The sequence below is a fragment of the Clarias gariepinus genome, chromosome 7 (genome assembly GCF_024256425.1).
Source record: "Clarias gariepinus isolate MV-2021 ecotype Netherlands chromosome 7, CGAR_prim_01v2, whole genome shotgun sequence".
NCBI classification, from domain to species: domain Eukaryota; kingdom Metazoa; phylum Chordata; class Actinopteri; order Siluriformes; family Clariidae; genus Clarias; species Clarias gariepinus.
Window position 1 is genome coordinate 16518821 of NC_071106.1, and position 20938 is coordinate 16539758.

Here is a 20938-nt window from a genome sequence, read left to right on the forward strand (position 1 = left end):
TGCTGGCTCCTTTCTTTGGATCTCAGTAGGGTTCTAATCTGGACACGACACAAGTCAATGCAAAAATAATGATTTTGTGTATCTGTAACTATTTCTATTGGCTTTGATGTAGTATGTTTAGCTCATCATATTTTTTGAAACCTCCTGTCAGAGGCAACCAGGTGTTAGCCCCAAATAGCCTTTGAGCAGAATTCACACTAGCAGAATTGTCCTAAAACCGCCTGTCACAAAAACAGCCCCAGGGCATACGTAATGCACCGCCATGATGTATAGCAGGGTATCAGGTGCTTATACTTGCATACAGTTCACTTTTGTTGCCAAAACTCATGAAGGTCTATGCAAAAAGTTGGACTTTGGGCTAATCTGCTATATTAACACATGTTAACACATGCTTGATGTTTTTTTGGGGGAGCTGTTAAAGTAGCATTTAACAGTTTATTTTAAAACTATTTATAACAAATTTTTTAAACTGTTTTAAAAATTTTCTTGCATCCCTAAACGTCCTTAATAATATTATTATTAACTGCTTTTTGACTTTTATATCCATGAACTGATTCCTACAAATCAACAATCATCTGTATCTATACTTAAGGAAAATATGATTTATTTATACCTATTATTCTATGAAAATACTTTTTTGTTATGACCTAAATAGTTTTTTATAAGGTTCTCATAAAGAGGAGTAATCATATGGAATAATATAAACAGTATATAGTATAACAGTGGCAAAATTCCCCAAAACATTGTTGCAGTAAAAAATTATTTTCATCTAAATTGAAAAAATACTTACAGAATTTACAATGCTTGGCACTGCAGTTTATTGTGGTTGTATATTTGAAATGAAAATGTAAAAATTTCAAGTTACTAAATTGCTGTTCAAAAATATTTTAAAGTGTTACAAATACAATATTTTTCAACCTCACAAATTCAGGTTGACAAGATTCAGGTAGAAAAAATTTCAGGTCTTCACATTCGGGATATCAACAGGAAAAGCAATGGATTGCCAATTGTGAGTTCTGATCCACAGTATACTTTAAAGTGTGCCCTTCCTGCACCCTGTACAGTCTACTTCTCAGGAACTACTTACAGATCGGAATGCAGCACTTTTTTACACAACACGGGTTGCCAGTTGCACAATAAACAGTGCAAATCGCTATATTCAAAGCAAAGCCGGTGCGCTTTCGGTCAAACGCGAGAGCGATGGGTTTCCTTCCCCAGCGCTCAGTAATATGTGCAGTCACATTCAGTAACAAGATGGGATTTATTGGATTCATTCAACTTCTGTGGCAAATTTCTGTACATGAAGCAAGCAGGAACACATTTAAGAAGCAGTAACAGCATGATTAACCATGATATATTCAAGTCGAACTTTTAATCATGCAGAAAAACAGAACACAATTATACACTAATGCACTATACACCAATGCCCTTATCCCAACATTTCACTGGTGCTTGGATACCAGCAAGGTACGCCAGAGCCATGATCAAACCTCCAGCTTCACGCCTGAAATGCTGGCCTGCCTAAAATTCCTTTAATAGCCCAAACATGTAAAAATGGCTTGAAGCGAGGTCAGGTCTGTACAGGGGTGTTTTGTGAATGATTGTGTGTACAGTTGCCACAAACAGATATGTCTCTTCTGTGACAAGTAATCTGGCGATTTTTAAAGATCAAACATTCTGAATGTTTGAATGACTGCAGTGGACTTTGAGCGACCCGACCATCATTCACACACGTATAGGTTTCTTTAAAATGTTTGCACCATTCAAATGTTTTACTGCGGACAGAAAGTCTCATCATCGTACTGTGCTTGAAGTTGTCACCTTCATTTACAAGAAGCGTCATCAAAAAATCTTGATTTGATTCAAACGCCCCTGGGAAATCATTGTGTGTAATGTTCATTTTATGCAATCTTTTGTTTTTCTTCTTATTGATGGGTGCCAAAATTCTTGAGAGCTCCACATTCCTCCACCACTGCATTCTGGGTTTAAATATGTGCTGCTTCAGGGGGAAAAGGCATAAAATATAATTATAAGTTAAAATGCAGGGTTGAGATAGAGCTTTTTCTAAACTTTCCAAGAATTCTGTTTAATTTTATAGCAACAGGAAGAAAGTCGAGGCAGAAATTAGGTAGTGGATGCAAACCGCCAACCTTCATGATCCTAACAGTTGGTCAACAGTCAGTATAAATATCAGGGAACATTTAAATCTTTCAGGAAAAACAAACCTCAGCAGTGTGTGTGTGTGTTTAGCCTGCTTGCTAATGTTAACAGTCAAGCTTACTACTTCTGGCTCTGTGAGCTGAACTGTGTGCTGGCTAGCAAAAACATAAGTCCGTTTTGAAGACAGGAGAGTTAGCCGATGCCCTGCACGGTACACACACCCTATAGCAAACTAGCTCAAATTAAAGGCAAGAGAGTTTGCTTATTTACCAAGTGTTGGACAGCTGCAATATTCATGCTCATTTTCCTGTGTGCATAAGAAATATTATTCCTCACAGGACAGCTTGTGATTTTCCAGGTTAGGGGGGAAATATTCTGCCACCCAGTATTTAAACAGCTGGTCCAACACACTCCAACACACTGGTGACACCCAGCATTCAGCTCATGGTTTTCACTTTTGATGTTTCATAGAAACCACCCACAAACACGCACCACATCAAACGGAAATAAATCCACGTAAAGAGTATCCAACCTAACCCCCCACTTTAACCTACTAGTTTTGCTCATTCCAGTGGCTCAAAATGCCCAAACAGATCAGCGCTTTTTGAGACTGAGGTAATTCTTTAAGTAAAAGCACTGAAATGGCTTCACGAGCGCTCAGAGTGCAGTCTTTATGCACCTCTCAAAATTACACAGGAAACACTGTGTGGAGTAAACTGGTATTTTACTGACATTCTTCAAAACAAAGAAAAGTTAAGCTGAGGCAAAATTCTGTCAGGCCTGGTAGCCTATCTGGTCTAGAGGGTTCCTCAGAAATCGTTGTTTATATTAAACTTGAAAACATCTTCAAATAAGAGAAAAAAAAAAAGTCACAGCAAGATCTTGAAAGTTTTTAAACTGCCTGCCTGTAACAAAAAGGAGACGTCCAGACGTCTGTCTGGACCACAAATAAAATGGTACACGCCTCGAGATGTAAAACCTTTTAACAGTCAATGATTCCGAATCTGTGTTTAGAATTTTATAAACTGCATCATGTAGTCAAAAAGAGAGCTACATACAGTACATAGCTAAATGTTATAGCTAAGCAAATGTTCTAATAAAATCTGTCCGGTAATAAGGGGCAAAGTAACAGGAGCAATCCAAAGCAATGTACTGAAAATGAATCTAAAGATGTATTGGTCTTGCTTGTTTATTACTTTCTGGGGGAAAAGTTTTAACATTGTTTATTACTTAACTCTTAAATACATACTCATCTTTAACGACTAGAAAATACAACAATGACCCGCAGTCCCTTTACTGTACTTTATTACAGCAAAATCCCATAAATACAGCTCTTCATGTGGAACTCAAGAAACTATCAATATCAGAATTTACCTCGAAAAGTCTTGAACCAGAATACAAAAATATACCACATCTGGTGAGGTGTTAAAGTGAGGTTCGTGCACTCTGTCCCTGAATGTGGAGACTTTCAAGTCTGTCATCCAGCAACTCAGAGAAACATTTAAAAAGAGATAATGATAAGAAAATCCCAGCTTCTGAAAAATTCTTTCCTTTAAAGATTTTATGTTGTCATGGAGACAAAATTAAATCTATACTGTGAACGTATTCACTGTAATTTGCTCAAAAGGTATATAATAAACACAAGCAATGATTATGTGAGGCATAAATAATGACACTAAGTGGAGTTAATGTTACCACACCAAAACTGATCACATGTTTTATTCCTCTTATACCATAGCAGTCTGACATAGATCACAACTTTAATTTATAAAACATGCATCATTAGGTATGATTAGACGTTTTGTTGGGGTACGGTGGGTGGTAAGTTTGTAGGCTTGACATTAGGAGTTTTCCCAGTGATTTAAGACAATTTTTGCTACCTCAGTCGATTAATCCCAATTACATGGTCATGTTCTAAATAACTTCTAAGTAAGAAATGAACCAAAAAAACAAGCTGTTGCACTATTTAACTCTTTGTAGTTATATTGAATGTGATAGAATATCCATGAAACAACTTATCTCTTAAATTAGGTTGGCTACCCTTACCCAGCACTACTTGACGATGAGTGGTGGTGGGGTTTGATCCTGGGACTTTTCGTACCATAGGCCAATGCCTTAATCACTGAGCTACTGCTACCCTTATAAAAAAGTAGGATGAGAATCACCAGTGATCACCCAAAAAGATATTATGACCATACAGAGGTGCCGATTGGATTTGTATAGCGACGCATCATGATTTTATAAATATTGTGATTTAAAGTAATATTTTTTCAGATTTTTAACAATCTTCACAATCATAGCATGTAATTAGTTCGCATTGTGTGATTAGTGAGGGGTAACTGAGTGGTTAAGCCATTGGACTACAGTTCAGAAGGTCCCAGGTTCAAACCCCATAATCACCAGGTTGCAAGGCCCTTAACCTCCAAATGTATAATAAGATAAAAATGTAACCACTCTGGATAAAGGTATCTGATAAATGTAGTTTAGAGCATGTCACCTGCAGGATTATAAAGAAAGGGTAACATCTTATCTCCTAAATGAAAACAAAAATTAATGGAGTCAGTTGATCTCCCCTACCTCCGCTCATACAATGCAAGTCCCCCTTATCTTCCGTTAAAGTTAATAAGATTAATAAATGTTTGTTGCACAGAATGATGCACTGTCACTGAACAGCAAATAACCAACTAATTTAACTTTGCTAAATAACAAAATGTTCTTTAATCAATTTATTATTAGTTTTCTACTATATGGAGTGTTCACCACTGAGGTTCCCTGTGAATAGGCTATTGCTATAGGAACAATATTAGAAGGAATGCATTAATAGAAATGAGTGAATAGAACTACTGTCAGAGCTTCTGTTACAGAAAACTCAACAAGTCCTTTTGACCAATCAGAACTGAGAATTCAACATCACTCGCCGTAAGCAAGTGCAGCATGCCAACAAGAATTTAAGCATGAGTACTGTATATTCAGCCATTTCATAACACAGGAAATAGATTAGATTGCATTGCTACGGCAGTGTTACACCCAAAACGCTCATCATTTTGATAAATAAAATCAACTCCAGCGAAAAGATGGTGTTTGATGATGATGTGTGTTCTCAGCAAACTGTGAGCTGCTCTTGAAAATATAGTGTTCAGCGGATGGGAAAACTTCAAGGCCAGGTCAAAAACTGGTTAAAAGATTAGTTGTTTCTCGGTGAAAAACTATATGAGATACTAAACTGCTGTCTACAAGGTCAGTGAAGCAGGAAAATAAGCATTGCCTCCCTTTGCTTGCATGATTAAGAAGAAATACACACGTATAAATTTACGTTAACTGAAAAAGAAATGCATGACAAATAAGACTTGTGTAGTATATGAAAGAACAACAGTGTTCCTCTAGCCTCACAAGTAGATCATGTAAAAGACGTCTTTGAACGACCCTACAAGTGAAGCTCACAGCTTAGCTACGCGTGTCAACATGCAAACACTGCCTGCATTCCTTTGTGCCAAGCAGGCTAGTTTTGTTTCTGTCCAAAGATGAGGTGCTCTCTGAACTTCACTGCTTAGAGAGATGTTTTATGAGTTTTCTGTTTCACAAACACACATTCAGACTTCTACTATCACTTTGCATTGCAGATTCTTTCTTGGGTGGAATTTCCTCTCGTGGCAGGAACACAATGGTTCCAAGGCATGGATGGCGATAACACAATGATAATAACAAGTTCTTTGTGTTGGCCATCACGATCACATGGCACTGCATAGTACTCTATCAGATTCTTGGACCACAGCATGCAGGGATATTGTGCATTCCAGCTTCATGTGGTCACAGGAATTTTACATCAAAAAAACGAACCCGCAGGAACAACAGAAAAGAAGAAAACTGATTGAAAAAAAAGAAATTTGATGTGAAGAACAAGAGCTCCCTACTAATCAGAAAGCATTCAAATATATACTTTGGTTTATTTTTAATTCTCAAAGAGAATTTAATTTAATAATCATGATTTTCTCTGTACTTCTTTCCAATATAAACATCAGACAAAAATTTAAAGTCACACACCGCTACAGCTACACATTACTTCGGCTATGTTTACTACAATACCAGTCTGTATGCAAACAAACACTCTACATACCACAGTGTTCTTGTGGGTTCTGTGGGCACTGGGGTGTTAAAAATAATCACAAAAATTATTCTGCTCTTTGAAGCTACAATTCACCCTGAATAATAATCTCAATACTTCAAAGATTTATTTTTTCATGAAAAAAAAAAGTTTCTATAATGTTGGTCTGTTTTTCATTTCAGTTAAATGCTTACCACATTGCTAATCATGTACCTGCTCGTTAGGGATGGGAATCATCAGGGACCACCCAATACGATATTAAGGTGATACCAAGATGCTGACTCGATTTGTAGTGCGATTCTGTTAGTATTATTTTTATTTTTATAGGTTTTGTTAATTTTTTTTGTTCTATCCGAAGATTGTTCGATTCCCGGGTGATACTGTAACCTTTTGCAGCCGGAGGCCTAGAGGAAGCTGATTGGCCAAGCTTTCTCAGAGGGGAGGGATGAGAGGTACTTGGCGGTCCCACATTAATCACAGCTCTACAGCCAATCAGGGGCCTCTGTGCGCCACGCAAGCAGAAGGAGTGGATAACGCTGTTCTTTGAAGATGTTACTCCGCCCCCAACAGTGCGTAAGCAAGCAGTTTGAAAAGATGCAGTCGGCCGGATTTACGTGGTTCGGAGGAAACACATTAGGAAGAAAACCGGGGGAAATAATAATAATAATAGTAATTTAAGGCGGCACAGTAGGCTAGAGGTTAGCACTGTGGCCTTGACCTCCCCGGGTCCGGGTTCGATTTCCGCTTAGATTACTACCATCTTTAACGTGAATAACTACAAATTAAAAAATAATCATTTTTAAAAATTGATTTTGGAGTCAGTGTGCTGATTTCTTGCAAAAATGTGTAAGACCGGACCCTTTTCACTTATGTTTGAAAAACAAAAATAAAAAAAACTCTCAGTGGAATCCCAAAAATCCAGTACCAACCAACAAATTAGCACCGGCATATTTAACATGTTTCAAAGGTGGAGTTTTCTTGACACATCAGTTTTAATATTATTGTAGTTGTATCATGACAAATCAGCAGGAAACGTTCCTTGCATCATCTTCTCTGTCTCCTCCAAAAATTTCCTATGAGAAAATATTTTCCTTAAAATCTTAATGGTTTTGGAGCTGCATCAATCCAAGCAGCTCTAGGCTACACTACACTTTGTACATACTGTATAAACTCCTCCTCCTCGGAAGCTATCAGACTCGGTGACCGGAAAAAAAGAAAAAGGATAAAAAACACACACACACGCAAACACAAAATTGCAGGCAGGTTTCATAAGTCACGCATGCCAGAGCAGAAATGCTGTTTCATACCATTGTAAAAATCAAATATCAGAACAGCAGCATTGCTAACTCTGTTTGTTTTAGTAGATTTCAGAAACATTTAAGTATGAAGGAATCTTGATCACCATATTCCCAAATGTGTCATGTGATCTGTGCTTACATGTGTAGTTTTTAATTATAACCCACAGTGTTATTTTGGTTTGGACCTGGCGCCACACTTTACGGGGGGTGAAACATAAACTGGTGTGATTTCCGGTTTTGATCCTTGGCAGAGTTTCCTCTGACGGGACTTGCAAAGTAAACCAAAGACCAATCATCCATGACTATTTGTTCTATCAAAAGCAGCAAACGCCAGTACTTAAGCAATGCTGTTTCCACCACTATACTATATTTATAGGATTTCAAGATTTATGCTGCTGAGGTGAAAAAGAGTGGAAAATATTTTGAAAAACTAATAATATCTATGTAAAATATATTTCTTAAGACTCTATGATTGCACTATATCATTTACTGTTACTCAATTACTCGATACTATTGCTGTTATTTAAAAAGCAGTAAATCAGTAGCCTATCGTGTTTCCAGACAGAGGAATACGAGTTATTTCAGCCTCACAGAACTGCAACTGTAGGAAGATGGACTGCTTTTCTATCTATAGCACACTGCAAAATAAAACTCATTAAATTCTTTACAGAAACACAGGCATGAAGCAGGACTACCATCACCACGAGAGAGCAGAACTGCAACAACTACTGAAGGCTGATATTATATAATCTATACATAAAGTCCTATGAAATACAAAGTGAAGACAGATACAGATGTTTTGATGACAGATGTGACTGTTGCTAAAAATGTAATCATTCAGAGACTTTAGACTTAAATCTGCAGGCAAAATTTATTTTCTTTCTTCCTATTTTACACACACACCACACAAATACATTTGTTTGTGTGTACATAACTGTAGATATATCCCTAGACTCCCTTAATATATACATGTTACCTTTATATACACTGTACAGAAAGAACATGCAAACTCCAAACACACACAGACCCAAGGCAGGAATCAAACCCTGGACCCTGGAAACGCAAGGCCACAGTACTTACCACTACGCCACCATGTGTTTATATATAAAACATACACACATATCCTCAATTTTATGGATATTGCCTGCTTATATTCTCGTTCATATCCGTTTTCCACATTATTTATTATATAGCTATGGCACAAATTTACTGCATAGCTGTATGATATAATATCTACTGCATTCATTGTATATATGTAAATATAATTATTTAACCTGCACCTTTAGGTTGCATTATATAAAGAAAATGTAAGCAGCCAGCCGACTGAACCAGGCCCAGGAAACCTTTGCAGTTAATTAGCTGATTATAGTGTGAAACCAGGTGTCTCTTTCAACTTTTTCACAATATTCTACTTTTTGGGTTTTCCTTAGCTGTAAGCCATACTCATCAAAATTACAAGAAATAAACACTTGAAATATATTGGTTGTATGTAAAGAATGCATATACGTGTTTCACTTTTTGAACTGGATTACCGAAATAAGTCAACTTTTAATTGAAATATCATCATTTTCATCTAATTGGAATATCATTGAAAAGTTGACATATTTCTGTAATTTCAAACACACACACACACACACACACACACACTACTATTTGCATTGGCAGATGTTAAACTGCTTTTCTTTGCCGGGTGCTTGTGCTATACAATGACAAAGTTCTATCTATCTAAATGTGTTCAAATCAGTGGCTCTCAAAGTGGTATTTATGTTACAATGATGGAGCTCACACCATGTATTATATATATTATTGGCTTCTTATAGTTGTTAACCTGTTTAAACTGAATTGGCTTTATACACACATTAATTACTATTACAAAAAAAAAAACCTTTTACATATAAAAAAGTTTATAAACGTTTTATAAATGTATTTTATTTGTGAAAAGTTCAGGTCATTTTTAATTAACTTATTGCAAACAAATTGCAATAGTTGGATAACATTTATGAAAGAAATCTGTACTGAAAGAGTCCTTTTGCATAAAAACATCTGTATGTTTAGATGCACAGATCTACCCTCATGTCTTTCATCTGTATTAATGATGAAGGCACATATCTAAGTAAAAGTTTCACAGAGTCTAGAGTCTAGTAAGTCGTGTTCAGCCCTGTGCACAGCTGTTACACACACTTTACACACTTTTTCCTCTGTAAATGATGGAAAAGCTGCAGAAAGCGTGCCTTGTTCCTCTGATTACGTGGAAGTGAATCACAGCCCAGCTCAGCCAGCAGAGAGCCAGTAAATCCTGGAGTATTACACCGTTATAAACATGAACATGCTATAGAGAGAGAGAGAGAGAGAGAGAGAGAACACTGAGTCAGATCTCAGGATCATGGGATTAATGTCGAGTTTGGGTGTGAATTGGTGTGTTTTCTGTATTCAGTCCCCTCGGGCTACGGAAATAACTCCGAGCCAAGCAGCTTGAATATCTCACAACTTTAACTCGTTCTTCTTTTTTATACTGTAACAAATAATTCGATCAATTAGGCCAAACTTTAACTCTGCCATCTTGTACAAACAAACCCGCGCGACATCCGATGTTAGTCTGCAGTTCGCATCTCAGACTCAACAAGTTTTCGGAGAGAAGGAATCTGTACACGGCGTTCAGCTGAGAGTCGGGACGACTTACCGAAAGCCGCACTGAAGTTTAAACCGTATGAAGCGAAATTATCCCGTGAGACTGGAACTTTCTGCGTCGTCCTGGCTGTTGTCGTTTATTTCACGAGCTTCGCTGCGCCGTGCTGCGTCCGCGCTGCCGCTCCGCCTGCGCCATGTCGACAATGAATCGGGAAGGCGGTGACGTCACGACCAGGACTCATCCCGCCCCGGAGCGCGAGCGAGGAAAAACGATTCACTTATTAAACGAATCGATTCTTTCGAACTCCTCTTTAGAGTATGATGAGACGGATTCGACTCAAGTGATTCCATAGTTCATAGCTTCACACAGGTGGTTTAAGGGAACGAACTTAAATTTTTGTGCAATAACATCAACTTCAACTTTGCAATATTACCTAGGGCAATTTGTTTGAAAGTGTAACTATTGTATTGTATGGTTCTTTTCTTTTGTATTCATATACTGTACTGGCTGACTTTTTTAATTTGCACATTTTGTCACTGTAACATAGAAATTTCCTCAGTGTGGGACTAGTAAAGGTATATCTTATCTTATCCTATTTTATCTTAACTTTTGTGCATGGGAAATTGGTGGCTGCCCATATAGGTTCTAACTTACGGTTCAATTCCCACCCCAGCCAGCACAGTGACCTAGCAGCTCTAGGAATGAGGGTTCGATTCCCAACTTAGGTCTTTGTGCATGTTCTCCATATGCTTGGTGGGTTTCCTTCAGGTACTCCAGTTTCCTGCCGCAATGCAAAGATTAGGCTAATTGGCGTTCCCACATTGCCTGTAGTGTGTGAGTGTATCCTGCGATTGGCATCCTGTTCAGGTTGCACCCTATGCAATTTCCCGTTGGGATTAATAAAGGACGCCTAGCTCTCCTAGGATAGGCTCCAGCCCCCCTGCAACCCTGCTCACAGGATAGGATGAATTAATATTATGACTAATTTTTCATATGCCTCTCCATTTCATACTGGAATACACTTGTCAATAATCATGCATAGAAGTTAAAATTCCAAAGAAATTTCTGATTCCTAAAGATCCTGGGCTGTTAGTCAGTCTTAGTATAGACTGTCACAGAGACAAAGAGTTTGGAATCTAAAACTGATCTTCCCCTTTCTACCATTAACAGAATTATACTTCAAAAAAGGTAAAACATTAACAACATCTTGACCTGGTTGACCTGAGCCTGCTGAAAGACATCTTCGTGCTGTTTTGAAAATCTGTTGGGAAGAGCCTCTTATTTTATGCATAGGCTAGATGTTGTTCTTGAAAAAGAAAGTCAGCAAAGTATTAATAATTTAACAGCTATAACATATTTGCTCAAAAATGTTCATGCATACATTTTATCACAAATCTCGGAGAATTTATTTATTTATTGTGTGTCTGTGTACAATTCAGCTTATCACTGTAAAACTATCTGACACCATAGCAAAAAAGAGGCAACAAAGGGTCTAATTTTTAAATTAAAACACAGCTCGCATTAATACAGAAATCTACAGAGGCCTTCACTCTTTCCCACAAGTTTACAACATATCTGCCTCTGATCTTGTGATCTTGGTTCTGTGAGCTTGTGGTCTTCGTTCTGTGATCTTGTTTTCCAGATCATGATTTATTTCCTGTCTCACAGCTCCAACATTCCCAATTCAATTCTAAATTCAAGTTAATACACATGTGGAGTTTCACATGTTCTCCTCATGTCCACATGGTTGTCCTCCAGGTTCTTTGGCTTCGTCCTACCTCCCTAAAAAATCCTGGAATTTAATCTGGCAAACCTACATGTGTAAGCGTGCCTTGCAGTCAACTGGTCTCCCATTCGAAGAGTGTTTCTGCTTCGCAACCATTGTTCCTGGAACTGGCTCCAGCATCACCACAACCCTTAAAAAACCAAAGCACTTACTCAAAGACAGAGACAGGCTTTCAGGCTTTAGAAGCAAGCTTGCTGAATAGGACCTTCTAAAGGAGACATGTCTTGTCTGTAACAGGGAAGCTATTAAAATAAAGGTGTTTGATGAAACTTTAACTAATTTGCCGTGTTGATCACCTTTGATGCAGAAAACATTATTATAAAAAGAATTATTATAGAAAAAAGGGATATCTTCTTAATGTACAACTCATTATTCATGGGAAGTGTTGTAACAAATTTTAAGCAGCGAGAGACAGATTTTTGTGCTAGATTCTTGTGAGAGCTACAGATGGCATGTAGTAATTTTAAATGCCTGTATGAAATGATCACATTAAACATACACTGTCAAAAAAAAAAAAAATTAATTCCTTCTGGATCATAACATTAACACGGCCACTATCAATGATGCGTGCATCGCTTCATGTGCATCCTTTAATTACAAATCTCCTTAGTTGTTTTCTTTGTTTGATGCAGCCCAACAATTTGATCCTTCTTAAATGGTGACTTTTTGTCTAGGCAGCAAATTTCGTCATTTTTTTTAATGTTCATATTGACATGCATGAAACAAGTAAAAATGCTTTTTTGATATTTATTCCCAATGATCACTCTTATTTTAAGGCTGAATTGTCTTGATGTTTCTACATTGTTTTATATCAAATATTAAATATCAATAATTGAACTTTATGATGCATCACAAAGGTTTCACTGAGCACTTTGACAGAGTCGTACACATTTAACAATGCAATACTTTTACTTTAAATTGCACATTACACATCTGGGAAAATGCTGCCTTTGCTGTATTTATTATTATTATTTTTTAAACATGCCCTAAGTAAACTACATGAGGAACAACATAGATTTGTGGTGTAGTTGGACTGTCAGAAAATACTATTCTACTGTTCCAGAATATAAGACAACCTTTATTCTGAAGGTTCGGATGAACCCAGTACGTTAGATCCAGAGGAAACTTTAAAAGGTCGCTCTACTTTTACAGTGTTGGGGTCACATGCCAACATCTGTCTTATCCAGTCATCATCCATTGCCCCCTCAATGAATTCCTCCAGAGTGATGATGGCTGTGAAAAGGAAAAGTATCCCTGTTACATTACATGCTGACACTGGATGACTTGACATAAAGTTAAGTAAGAGGAATATATGGATTTTATTCACAAAATAATAAATAAGTTAAAACAAATTTCAGGAAATTAGCTCGATTCTGGTAGAATCATAGAATGGAAATGAAACACACTGGACTCATGTGACAGTTGTTTAAGGAAGCATCTAAAGATTACAGAAACTATATAAGAGGAATGAACAGACCAAAACACTAAATAGCTGGTGTATCACTCTCATTAGGTAAGTTTTTTTTTTTTTTTTTTGGTGCAGCTATCAACAGGTTGTCAAACAACATATTAGATAATGTAGGAAACTGAGACCAACATGTCACGAAAGGAAGGTTAAAATTTGCAAAGGTGCATTCAAGTTGAAAGCTGGACTTTTGATTTTGCAGAATAACAGAACACAGTTATGAGTTTTAAAAAGTCCCTTAATCCCTCTATATGTTCTTCTGTTACACTAATACACTTATCCCAGCCTTTTACTAATGCTTGGATACCATCGAGGTAGAACGTTTTCCTAGTATCCTGGAGCCATGATCAGAATGCCGGCTTCATGTCTGAAACACTGGCCTCCCAGGAACTCCTATAATAGCCCAAACATGTGAAAATTGGTTGGAGTGAGGACGGGACTGTTCGGGGGATATGGCACAAACTGCCAGCTGAGGGCCTGTAATGAGCAAATGGTGTTTGTAAAGGATTGTGTGTACAGTTCCCATCTCTTCCACAAGTTATTTGTGAATTGCAGTGGGCTCCGAGCCGGGATAGTCATTCATGGATGTAGGGATTTCTTTAAAATGTTTGCATCATTCAGATGTCTCATCAGTATTCTGTGCTTTAAGTCTACGGTAAATGTCAATTTTATATCTTCATTTGCAAAAATTTGAGCCCTTTATACATTACAAAAATTTGGGATGCTCTTGAACATTGCATTTTAATGCCAAAGATTAAAAAAACAAGATATTCAGTTTTGCTTCAAGAAAGCAGTCTTTACCATCTTACCATTGTTGTCTTTGTCAAGCTGAATGAATATCCTGTTGGTGCATTCCTCAGCAGTCAGCGGATTAGGTTCGGTCAGAGATGCTGCAACACTCATCTTATACACAGCCTGCCAACGATCAAGAAATGCTCACAAAGTCACTATTGCCCTCTAACAGAATAGAATAGTAATCCTGACATCCTTTTCACAAAAAGAAATCATCATGCTGAGTCAGAACTAGGTTTGATTTTATTATTTAATACTTGTCATTCATTAAGTGATGTTTATCTTATCAAGGCCAATCTCTGTACTGTAGGGACGCAAAACCATCTAGGGAACCCACCTGCATGATGTCTAGCATCTCTGACCGTGTAATGGCTCCATCCTTGTCCTTGTCATAAAGTTTAAATGACCACCGAAGCTTCTCCACTGATGAGCCTTCTAACAGCATGCTAATGGCCAGCACATATTCCCGGAAGTCAATGAATCCATCCTGTTACATAAATGAATTTGAATTGAAAAGAAATGGGGGTTGTTTTGGGTATAAAGTTTGTGGACACTTGACCGCTATACCTATATGTAATCTTTTCTAAGACTTTCGCAAGTTGAAAACACAAAATCAGTCCATGAGGACATGGTTTGCCCAGTGGGGATTTCAACTCCTCCGAACATATTTGGGATGAATTAAAGCCCTGACCTCTCAGGGGGGATATCAGTACTGTACCTGACCTTAGTAAAGCCCTTATGGCTGAATGGAGAGAAATCACCACAACCTTGATCCAAAATCTAGAGCATGTTTTCATTATAGCTTTTCAAGGGACTTGTAGGGCAGAAGCTACATATAATCTAAGGCCAATGATATAGCTTCTTTACTTTGTCTTGTTATTTTCAAGAGAAGGCAAGAGAGACTGGTGTCAGGTGTAGCTCAGTGGTTAAGGCGTTGGACTACAGTTTAAAAGGTCATGGGTTCATATCCCTTGACCACCAAGTTGTCCCTGTTGGGCCCTTGAGCAAGGCCTTTAACCCTTGACTGCTCTGATGTATAATGAGATAAAAATGTAAGTTGCTCTGGAGAAGGGTGTCTCTCAAATGACTAAATTTAAATGGAAAATCATTTAAAAAATACCACAATAAATATTTAATATATATTTATAATATATATATATATATATATATATATATATATATATTATATATATTTTTATATATAATATATATACAGTTAAGTAAATAATTCTTGTATTGCTGTCTACCCAGCACCTATACTACAGTACTTATCCCATGCATTGTCTCAAACTTTACAACATGTTTTTGGACATCGATGCAGAGCACTGGGAAGTTTCAAAGCCCCAACCCTGGAGATGCGAGATGAGAATGCTAACTATTAAGCCACTCAGATCCAAGTCAATATGAGGATGCGTCTGTTGTCATACCCCGTTGTTGTCTATTGTACGGAAGATCTGCTCAGCATATTCGGCAGACTCCGTTCCCACAGTTCCATCGCAGAAGTGGCGTCTGAACTCATGCAGGGTGATCAGGCCACTCGGACACTCGATTAAAAACTTCCTGTCAGACAAAACAACATGATAGTACAAATTTGTGGCTGTAGTTTACTTTGCTCAAAATGAAAAAAATTTATTTAATATTTTTAGCATCCTGAAATTTCTGTCAATAGGCTCAATTAAGACTTCTTATGAATTAATACCAAATAACTGTGTGTTAGAGAGTAGCTTCAAATCCCCACCCTATGGTTTCGTATACTGTAAATCTACAATGTCAGCATCTGATAAAATCTCAGCCTCACCTAAACCACTCATAAAGTTCTGTTGCATAGGTGCCTCCACTTCTGCAGGGTAAAGTCGCCGCCTGTCCCATTTTGGATTGTGCTCCACTATCAGCTACCTCAACCACAAACTTGTTTATATACCAAAGCCCAGCTTACGTCTCTCAAGCTTAATCACTCTGCCCTCCTGCACTCATGAAATAAGGCATAAGTAATCTCTTAGCAGAGGGCACAAGCAGGTTGGGGGGCACTTAAATGTAATTACCTCAAAAGCAGCTCTATTTAAGGGCATGTAAACTGTGATTGGACTGTGGGGTGTTAAAGTAGTGACACTTACCTCAACACCTTTCCAGAACTACATTAAGAAATAATTCATAAGGTTATGATAAATATTAGTGTTTACCATTTATCTTGGGGATTTATCATATGTATGGGCAGAATTGGCAGCATGGTGGTTTAGTGGTTAGCATTGCACCTTCAGGTCCTGGGTTCAATTTCTGCCTTGGGTCTGTGTGAATGGAGTTTGCATGATGGGTTTTCTCTGGGTTTCTTCAGTTTCCTCCCACAGTTCAAAGACTGTGCAGACCAATGCAGATTAGACTAATTGGAGTTTCCAAATTGCCCATAATGTGTGAATGAGTGAGTGTGTTAACTGGAAATCCTACCACAGTTGTACAAATGGGAATAAACACAATGGTCCTTCTTGGCCTCCATGGTACCTAGTTGGACTACAGAGGTTTCTAGATGGATAGATGGATAAATGGACGTAGAGTATTTTGTTCTTATCACACTAATCTAGTTCTGATTGTTTGTTTTTCTGATGATCACATTTACTCTTTCTAGATCTTCCCCCATTCGGCCACAGCAGTGTAAGTGCTGTTGGGACTAGAAGGACTAGTCCTAAGCTATAACACTCAATAATTGGCAAACCATGTCTTCATCTCATCATAAACGAACAGCTTTGTGGCATTTAGGTCCAATAAATAGAACTATATATCTCATTTTATGTACAGTATATACATGAGTCAAATGTTTTTTAATCTGAGGTACAGTAGTATGTAATTTAACCAGACAGCATTTTTCTGACAATCTTCAACCAATTTACTCGAACCTGTGCAAGACTAAATTTTTCAACTGATTTCCAGAAAGGATTTAACCTGAAATAAAATACGTAAAATGAGAAATATAAAAACAAGATGCACAATTCGTTCGAGAAAGATGTGTTGCCTGGCCGCTGAAAATACTACTATGCTATTAATAGTAATCTCTGCTTCTTAATTACAGTTTAAATTCCTCTGAATCGTGTAGGAGGAGATGCAGATAGTGGAAAAGTGTCACGACATGCATAATGATCCCGCATGTGCTTAACAGGCAGGTGACACAAAAAGAAAAATGCATTTCAAAATACAGTGCTGCTTCAAATCTTTAGTGTTTCTAGCTCAGTCCTAAATACATGTAACTGTCCATGTAGAGTATTTTGTTCTCATCATGACAGTGTAGATTTTCTCTGGGATCTGCAGTTTTTTTTTTTTAAATGTCCAAAACCACTTTAGTAATTGAATTGATCGTGCACTTACTGATCTATATGACCAGTAAAAAGTTTGGATACACCTGCTATTTGCATGGTCCTGATTTTTTTTTAATTTTCTTTCTACATTTCAAAGCAATGCTGAAGGCGTCCAAATATGCAACAATCTCATTTGAACAGCTGATATTGAAATGTGCATTCAACCTTTCCCTTATAAAGCTTCATAACGGCTCTAATCTGAGGTGCTGTTTATAAATTGCTGATTTTTAAGGCTGGTGACTCTAAAGGAACTTCTCCTCTGCAGCAGAGGTAAATTGTGATCTCACTTTCCTGGGAAGGTCTTTATGAGAGCCAGTTGCATCATGGTGTTTGACGGGTTTTGCAAATGCACTGGATAGTACTGTTTGTGCAAGAACTATTCCAGAACAGCTGACGTACATGCCTTAAAATAATACCTGCCTGTTATATTGTTGTTGTTCTTACCCAATTAAATGACCTAATACCATATGTGTCATATAGTTTTGAAATCTCCAGTTTCGTTCCAGAATGTAGGGAATAAATCACTAATCAGAAAAACATTGATTCAGAAGGTGTGTCCAAACTTATGACTGGTACTATAGGTGCCTATAGTGAATGTGTATTAGTTAAAGTGTCCTGACAGATACAGTAGATTGTTACCCTGTCCAAGGTGTACCCTGCCTTGCACTCCAAGTCTCCTGGGACAGACTCCAGCAGGCCCCCTGTGACTCTCTATACAGGATAAGCGGTATAGTAGATGAATAAATGAAGTAATAAATGAATTCCATGGGAAAAATGATTCAAACATAAATTAAACTAATATTTATTTAAGAGTCATTTTGTACAGGACAGCCTCGATAGAGACACGTTCTCTGTCAAGAACCAGGCCTGTTCACAGCAGCAGCCATGGCATCAAAACACTCAAGTGTCTTAGAAAACAAGGGCAGAAAAAGACAATGATTTGAACGCGTTATCGATGAAATCCTTTTCCATCACAACAGCTTCTTGGTGACTTTTTCAGATGCTTGTACAGAGACGCAGTGACGCATATCCAATGTTCAACCACATTCTGCTGCCAAGCATTTCATGGAAGGAGGAACTGGAAGAACTACATGTGTCCCCAGTGGAACAGTCTTCAGTGAACTAATCACCATTTTACAAGACACAAATAAGGGGAAAACATTAAAATGACAAACTTTTGAGTACATGGGTACGTAAGGCCAAATATTACCTTTATCCAAGATGAAAAAAAGTTAAAAAAAAAACAACAACAACTGAACAATTACACAAAAAGGCCAGCATGCATGAATACAACTAGCAGACCAGCAACATATATCGAGCATATTTCTATGCAGGCTAGTTTACTATAATTCAAACTAGTGGACTGAAATAGTAAAAGGTGTAACGGCTATTGTTCTAAATTAAATACCGTGCTCCCTTTTTTTTTTTTTTTTTTTGCTTAGTGCCAGTACAAACAGCACAAATTCACACCGAAAGACAGTAACCCTATGCTAGGGGGTGATACATACAGTACATAGATACTACTAAAAACAGCAACTCAAAGAAGAGTTACTTTTTTTGCCGCTCATGTATGGCACATCTGTCACAGCTTACTGTTTGTTCGCGTGATTCGAGAGAACAGCTGTCCTGTGCTTAAGGCCCCAACTGACCAAACCAAACCTTCACTGGTCATCAAAGCAAGCCTCCATATTCCAATAAATACTGCGTCGCAGGTTAAAGCAAAGTTGTTCGTTGATATTTTCACTGTCAATGAATAAAAAAGTCTAATGGAAAGAGACAAGCAGTCATATCTGTTCTCCTTGACAATGCAGTAGAATGCCACCACACAGTGGCCATGTGGCCTTACAGTGGAAATGGAATAGGACCTTTAAATACTAGTCTAGGTGGTTCAATTACAATAGTTTGCACAATGTATTTAATAAAATACTGATAAAGCTGTTACAGAAAACAATGATAAACTGCAGTCACGCTGCATTATCTTTTTATCAGATTAAAACCTTGGTATGTCAGTACACTGAATTAAACAAAAAACATAAAGTAAGGCTATTAGACTCTTACAATTTTGTACTGTATATCTTTTTTTAAACAGGTGTTTTTATATATGTCACCATTAATACTTAAAATATATTTTTTTCTAAACTGTTTCTATCAAACCAAACCTTACTAGCCTAACAGCAAACTATTTTGGCTGTTAGTTCAAATAATTAGCTTCTTAAAAATGGTACAGCTTAATCTGTACGAGGTTCACAATAACATGTCTAAAAAATCTTGGAGCAATGTCAGAAAGCTCAGGAACAGAATCGTGCTTCTTGAGGTTTATAATGTGCATTCAGTTGATGAAGCTTTCTCATCATTAAGATTTCTTTTGCAACAAAGCAATATTTTGCAAATGTACAGTATGTATCAATTATTAAAAATAAAAGGCTCCCAGGAACCACCAACATGGTGTGGTGCCAGAAAAATATTACATCAAAGGACCAATATGTAAAAACTGCACAAGATGTGCGGTGATGGTGGTGGGGTGTCAACTTCCAAGCCAGTTGCTCCCTGAGCGTTATGGATTCATTAGAATCGTAACTTCAGCTTTTCAATGCTTTATGGTGACATATAGCTTATCAGAGACTACAACCTGAAAAAGGATGTTGTAATATGGCCAATATGTAATATGTTATATGTAATACAGCCAGTTTTGTGCGATCAAAGCATTATGAAGGACCGTGCAGATACAGATCAAGGTTAAATCAAGTTTGAACAAAAAACAAGCATACAAGCATATGATTTTGAAACAGTAAAAGTGTTCAAGCAGCACACATGTACAGTGTTTCCCAGAAGCCCTGAACCACAAGCTGTGGAAAAATAAATGTTACCATACAACAGCCATTTGACTGGACAAGAGGCATTCCGTGAGTGTTGATATAGAGCATAACATCACTATGTGTGCTGTTGTGCTGAACATATCTTCAGCACTTAACTTCAGCACTCGGGACCGCCCACCCTGCTTAATAGACTGCATCACAGTCTTTCTGATATCTAGTACAACAGCACTTCCACTTAAGTATACCATGTCATTATTTTAAATGAATACCTTATAATTTTAACTTAAGAAGAATGATTTTCAGCCTAATATTTTCACTTTACCTGAATGCATTCATATAAATGTATTAAATTATAAGGTGTGCATTTGTCAATGGAACTTCACTAAATTAACGTCTGACTTAACAGCACAGAAAATGACGATAATAATAATTTGTATATAATAAAAATACTAATACAAAATATAATAATATCTTAAATAATGGCTTTAAATTTTTCATATTTTTATTGATTTCTATATATTTAAGCTACTGTATATATAAGTCAGA

The 20938-nt window shown here is 37.3% G+C and overlaps 2 protein-coding genes across 6 annotated transcripts in view; both read right to left on the reverse strand.

Moving 5' to 3' along the window:
* ppfibp1b (PPFIA binding protein 1b) overlaps window positions 1-10403 on the reverse strand; it is a 41798-nt gene extending 31395 nt beyond the window's left edge. For all 5 annotated transcript variants that reach the window (XM_053500395.1, XM_053500394.1, XM_053500392.1 and 2 more), the window contains exon 1: window positions 10241-10403. The gene's annotated coding sequence lies outside the window, so the exon portion shown is untranslated. The remainder of the gene's footprint in view (window positions 1-10240) is intronic.
* Window positions 10404-11571: 1168 nt separating this feature from the next.
* On the reverse strand, window positions 11572-16173 carry si:ch211-245j22.3 (uncharacterized protein LOC563798 homolog). The gene is made up of 5 exons (XM_053500399.1): window positions 16031-16173; window positions 15660-15792; window positions 14570-14719; window positions 14250-14355; window positions 11572-13208 (listed from the first exon to the last, which is right to left on the reverse strand). The coding sequence occupies exons 1-5, from the start codon at window positions 16099-16101 to the stop codon at window positions 13054-13056; spliced, it is 615 nt and encodes a 204-aa protein (XP_053356374.1). The 5' UTR covers window positions 16102-16173; the 3' UTR covers window positions 11572-13053.
* Window positions 16174-20938: the final 4765 nt, after the last annotated feature.

Bases quoted from the DNA above. Each gene is read 5' to 3' on its own strand.
- si:ch211-245j22.3 (XM_053500399.1), bottom strand. From the start codon at position 16,101: ATGGGACAGGCGGCGACTTTACCCTGCAGAAGTGGAGGCACCTATGCA. The intron at 15,793-16,030 runs GTGAGGCTGAGA...TTTGTCTGACAG, and splicing joins GAACTTTATGAGTGGTTTAG to GAAGTTTTTAATCGAGTGTC. The intron at 14,356-14,569 runs GTGGGTTCCCTA...GATCGTTGGCAG, and splicing joins AGATGCTAGACATCATGCAG to GCTGTGTATAAGATGAGTGT.